This window comes from Suillus fuscotomentosus (assembly GCF_016647785.1).
Source record: "Suillus fuscotomentosus strain FC203 chromosome Unknown F5891scaffold_427, whole genome shotgun sequence".
Taxonomy (NCBI): domain Eukaryota; kingdom Fungi; phylum Basidiomycota; class Agaricomycetes; order Boletales; family Suillaceae; genus Suillus; species Suillus fuscotomentosus.
In genome coordinates this window covers 1-5839 of record NW_024539939.1, presented here as the reverse complement: position 1 = coordinate 5839, position 5839 = coordinate 1, and the positions used below count along the sequence as shown (strand labels likewise).

The window sequence follows — 5839 nt, the reverse complement described above, 5'->3', positions numbered from 1 at the left end:
GCCATTCGCATCATCAGAGGTCAGGGATGACCCTAAACATCTATTGCACCTTAGCGCACCTATAGAGGAGCCTCCTACCACATCAGAGGCTCAAGTTGCACCTTGCATCAACCAGAGTTTGCCTCTGGTAACTCCAACTGTCACTAATGATCGCGCGCATGTCGCGCTTTTTGCTTCCAGTGACTATCGCGCGCCGGTAAAGCATCCATGCATCATACCACCTAACCACCAAGCAGAGCATGTCTCAGGCGACCCTGGCGCAACTCAGGCGCACCATATTGCGCCTGAGGACGCGCAATGCGCGCGCCTAGAGGTATTGTATATTTACCCTCATCTCATTTCGCGCTTTTTGTCTCTTTCATGTTTAAAGCTCTTAAGGAGCTATATGACCATTCCAAACACTTTAATTTCATCCTTGCACTACCCCTTGTTCACGCGCCATGATCACGTGCATCGCGCAATACGCGCGCGCATTCCCGCGCCTCACGCACTCATAATTTTAGCAGAGTTTTCACGCTATCGCATTTCTATCATTTCTCCCCCTTTAAATCACAAATTTTTCATTCAACTCAAGACATATTCCATTCAGCCATCCAGGCACGACATAGGCGCGCGCCTGACACATACATATGCGCCTAACCCCCCTATCATCATCTTTAACTTTGCAATTTCCACATTTATTCGCATTCTTCATACTTTTGCTTACCATGTCAATTTTGTTCCTGCGCACCTTGATGCGCACTATTCTCCTTCACCTATGCGCCTACTGCGCCTTGATATACCACCCTTACAGCCCATTCACGCAACATTTGCACCTAATTTCATGCTATACATGTCTCTCGCTAATCCATTTTCAGAGAAATGGCCGTTCCTCGCGTGTTCGGCCAATATAATCAAATTCGCGCGAAATCACCCCAAGGCGCGCACATCGCGCGCATCCTATCAGCTTGTAGGGCGCCTCTACACCCCTCACAGCGCCTCCCATTGGCGCGCCTTCAACCTGCAGCGCGTTGTGCAGGAATTCATTCTGCCAGTCACAAGCCCCCCCAAGCGCGCCAGCCTCGCGTATTCCAACCCTACCTTGGGTAAAGCGTTAGCTCGCAAGAGACGCGAAGCGCGCTAGTCACGCGCGCTCGCACGCGCTCAAGGAGGAGGATCGAGCGCTCCAGCGGCGCATCAAAGGAGGAACATATACCAACGCTGTTTCATAGGATATTGTTTGTTTTACCCTGGGTTTCGTCCAGCGCTTTCATTTTCATTTTCTCTCATTATAATGCTGTCCAAAGAACTAATAACACACTGATATATATGCATATAGGAATCACTTAGAAGAACATAGAAGAAAAAACAATCATAGAACGTGCCCGCCTAGCTCAATAGTATATTTTCTCTTCGCATGCATGACGCGGCACCATGCTCCTTTTTACCTTAGAACGCGCACATATGCGCGCAGTCTTCCCACGCTCACACGCACGCGCGCGTGTTCACGCACCTTGCGCGCACATGCGCTTTATGCGCGCGCTTCCCGCGCCTTTCTCATAGGAAGGTGTAGATGTTGACAGCTGCACGAAGAAGACAAGTCGGATAGGACATCCGCAACGTTTACCATTTTCCCTTCATATTTTCACATATAGTTTTACTCATGCTGTTCAAACCTTTAGCAACTAATATTTAGCACGCCTAATAGGACTTGGTTTGGACATGGATTGGATCGCTCCTGGACTGCGCCACTTCGCATCATCCCCACAGAATACAACACATGCGACACTCACGCGCTTTCTCGCGCCTTGCGCGCGCGCACTTTCCCGCGCTTCACACCATATGCGCGCATCTCACCCGCGCCTCGCGTGCCATGTCCATATCACTCTCACATCATCGCCTCACACCCATGGAACACTATTCACCCCAGAGTCACCCTTGCAATTCGCCATGCTATGCTTTATTCCCGCGCCTTCACGCATAGCGCGCGCACATTCTCGCGCCTCGCGCGTACCATGCGCGCAAATTCCCGCGCTTCATGCGCATCCGCGCGACAATTCCTGCACTTGCGCATTCATCACCCCACAACCCAAGCATCATACATGCATTGCACTCGCATACTATCACGCAAAATCCTCACCACGCGCGCGCTGAGTGGGGACACTCAGAATTTAAGTCCCTGGGAGATGTAGAGACTCGTGCGTCTCATAGTGTGATATGGCGCTTTACACTAGGGAGTATACAGCACCAACTCGCAGCATCACTCTGTGTACCATCCACAGTGATTCCTATATGACGCGCAGCTTTCCCGCGCAACGCGCGCCATGCGCGCACCATTCCCGCGCTTCACGATGTATACGCGCCCGCGCGTTCCCGCGCTTGCGCGCCCTATAGCGCCAGCCATCCAGATGCATCCATCCACTGTCCACCAAGCTCCCTAGTGCGTATATTTCCATTTCCTTTATTAGCATAGTGTTCCATCTTTATTTTTATCATGTTTTCTCACTCATATATATATTTACATACCTACTCGGTAGCGCTTCGGCTCCGCATGACCGCGCTTAGGCGCGCTATATAAGCGCCAGCAGTACATACTATTACTTACCTTTCACACCTTACTTTTCACCCAACTTTACCTAGTACTTACTACTTAGAAAGTCGCAGTAGAAATCTATTCATTAGCACAACACATCTCACATCCTTTATCTTGCTTATATCTTCACATAAGTTTAGTCTCTCTTATTTCCGCTTACACACGCGCGCTTTCCCGCGCTTCGCGCTAATACGCGCGCGCGTTCCTGCGCCTTCGTACCTTGCGCGCACCTGCGCTTTCTCGCACTTCGCTGAAGCGCGTACCTCTAGATCTCCGCTGCACCTGCTTCCCCTTTAGGGTCGAATGCACTTGCCATCTCAAGTATCGCAGACTAGGCAACGCACGACCTACAACTTTTTAGATACAGTCAGGAGCATTTCTTTGTTCCTCTCAGTATTGTTGTTTCTACAACGGGACTTTGAACATATAGCGGGATCACTCAATTGGGCCTTAAATGTTTGTCCTCTTTTATGTCCTGGGCTTTCGGCTGTCTATGCCAAAATCAAAGGGAAAACTGACTCTAAAGGAATGGTTTGGCTCAATCGAAGCGTCATCGAAGAACTTCGTTGGGCAGCCTTCCTTTTAGAATGTTCAAGTGGTATCTTTCTTTTAAAGTCGACCGCTTGGAATTACCGACCTCTACCTACGGATGTACTACAGGTCTACTGTGATGCCTCCGGTTCGGGTCTTGGATTCTGGTACCCTTCCCTTAACCTCGGCTTCCAATCTAACCTTCCTGAATGTCCCCTTGTAAAGGATATATTCTTTTACGAGGCTCTTTGCATTGTGTCTGCAATCCATGATGCAGTCACGCGTCTGCCGAAGAATGGACGACTGGCCGTTTTCACTGATAGTCTCAATTCGGTATACCTTTTCAACTCCTTGTCCGGAGGGCCAGGATACAATCGCCTTCTCATGTACGTCGTTGAGGTGATTCTGGCATTTCAAGTTGATTTTCGGGTATTCCACATCTCTGGAGAAAAGAATGTGATAGCTGATAACCTCTCTCGTTGGAGGGCTTTGGATGCCCGCTTAGCTTCACCCGGATTACGGGTACTACCGTTCCAACCCCCTCGGGATACGCTGGGGGCGGTCAAAAAATGATACCTACTTCGGCTAAGACCAAGCAGCCCGTTAGGGCTGCTTGGTCAATGGAGTGTCTCATCTACGAGCACTCTATTAATCTTGGGTTAGCTTTGGACCGATCTACTAATCAGTCATATTCCTCGGCCCTTAATTCCTATGTCACTTTTTGTGACCTTCATCACTTGTCTCTCGATCCTTCCGTCGACACTTTATCACTCTACATCACCTTTATGTCCACCCACATCAATCCCAGATCAGTCAACAACTATCTTTCAGGGATATGTAGCATCCTGGAGGAATTTTATCCTGAAGTCCGTCAAAATCGTCGCGCTCGTCTTGTTTCTCAAACATTACGAGGAGCTAAACACTGTTTTGGAGTCCCAATACGCCGAAAACTTCCTCTTTCTTGCGCTGATCTTGAAACAACTTTGGCGTCGATTCCTCCTCCTCTAAATCACAATGATTTGCTATTCATCGCGCAACTCTTTGATGGTTTTTACAGACTTCTACGCCTCGGAGAGCTGGTATGGCCGGATAACTCTAAAATCCAGTGCTATTCGAAGCTGTCCCTTCAAATGTCAGTGATCATAACCGACACATATCATTTGTTTGTGTTATGATGGCACAAAACGGATTTTCAGTTCAAAGGGAGTACTATCGTTATACAGCGTGCTGATGTAGCTGATCCTCATCATGCTTTCTTATCCTATCTTGCGTCTCGTGACCGTCAATTCCTGTTACAAGTAACATCAGCTACATGGCCCCCCTATCATTTTTCCCCTTCGTCCTCGCCCTTGTATGCCTCTGGCTCGTACTTCTCTACCGACTATCCGTTGACCGGATCCTCGGGACCGTTCCCGTCCCTCATCCCCCTCCTATCGCACCAACGTGCGCACGTGCCTTCGGGCTATGACTCGTTCTGACTCGTGCCACCAATGTGGCTTTCCTTATCTTGTCTTATCTTTCCTCTGACTCATGTGTGCTGCGCATTGTATCATTTACTGTTGGCTCGTTCCAACGTTTCTTGGTCTCATTCCGCATTCGACCTCACATCACTAATTAGGCTCTGCTACCAGCATACCTATACCCTTTCCATTTCCCCCTTGCCCTTACCTACAGTACGGTAGCCCTGCCCTTAACCCTTTCCACTTAGTATAAGTAGTCGGTCACCCTGTACTAGATTCCCTAACTTGAATCTACTCAATCTTCCCTCAAACATACTTCCCTCTGAAGCCCCCTCAGCTTCAGTCTCTAGTATCTTTTCTTAGGTGCTCATCGCGCCTAAGTCTACCTCGATCGACTACTCATCGTTCGGACAAGACTGTCCTTACTTTGAGAACGTCAGTAACTTCGAAGACAGCCGTCTTAGAAGTCACGTGACACGCACGTCTCTGATATCTGCCGACTCGTCGTCACCAGTCTCAGTCGCTACACCAGACCCTTCTGGTTACGTCACGAACGTTAGTGGACAACGCCCCTCTTAGGGCTCCACATAACAGATCTATTTGAGTGCGTAACAATTCCCTTTTAACAGTTTTCTTTGGCTACGCAAGGACGGCTCTGTGCCTACTCGCGCATGGTTTATTAGCCGCTTAAGCATGCTGTTTCCTGATTCCATATCGGGACACTCGTTGTGTGCCAGCAGAGCCACTTCTTTAGTGGCAGCCAGAGTATTGGCCGATCGTATTCAAGCTATGGGAGGTTGGAGCAGTGACTCCTTTCATATTTACATCCGAAAAAATCCAGCATTATTACATGCACTTCTCTTCAATGGACGCTCCATTCATGATCGTGCAGTACCTTTTCATTCTATTTAATATATTTCTACTTACTATTTCTACTTCTTTCCACACCTTCTGTTCCCTCCCTCCCTCCCCATATAGCTGGAGTTATAGCATTTGTAGTGTCGGTCGAGTTTGGGCATGTTTGGTCCTGGAAATCGGTCCGGAGTAGAGAGTGGCGTGGGAATAGTCTGTAGGAGAGGAAGCGGGGGTTGCCGGATAATTGATAGGACGGAACGGAAGGTACTTGCCCGAGCCTCTTAGGTAGATAATCCTACTAAGGACGTCGTGTATTTGGGGCAGGATCTATTGCTGGTGTCGGGGGAAACGACTAATTTGATAGTGCCATTGGCGAGCCACAACTATACATATTGGGAAGGTCAGGTGTTACCTCACGAGT

At 48.9% G+C, this 5839-nt stretch overlaps 2 protein-coding genes across 2 annotated transcripts; both read left to right on the top strand.

The window, feature by feature from the left end:
* Nucleotides 1–3100: 3100 nt before the first annotated feature.
* Nucleotides 3101–3676, top strand: F5891DRAFT_971247 (uncharacterized protein; the record flags this gene model as incomplete). The annotated part of the gene is made up of 1 exon (XM_041376353.1): nucleotides 3101–3676. One exon carries the CDS (start codon nucleotides 3101–3103, stop codon nucleotides 3674–3676), a length of 576 nt encoding a protein of 191 aa, XP_041216250.1.
* A 1553-nt stretch (nucleotides 3677–5229) lies between these two features.
* F5891DRAFT_971246 (uncharacterized protein) lies at nucleotides 5230–5475 on the top strand (the record flags this gene model as incomplete). The annotated part of the gene is made up of 1 exon (XM_041376352.1): nucleotides 5230–5475. A coding segment is annotated over one exon (246 nt), but the record flags the coding sequence as incomplete, so codon positions are not given.
* Nucleotides 5476–5839: the final 364 nt, after the last annotated feature.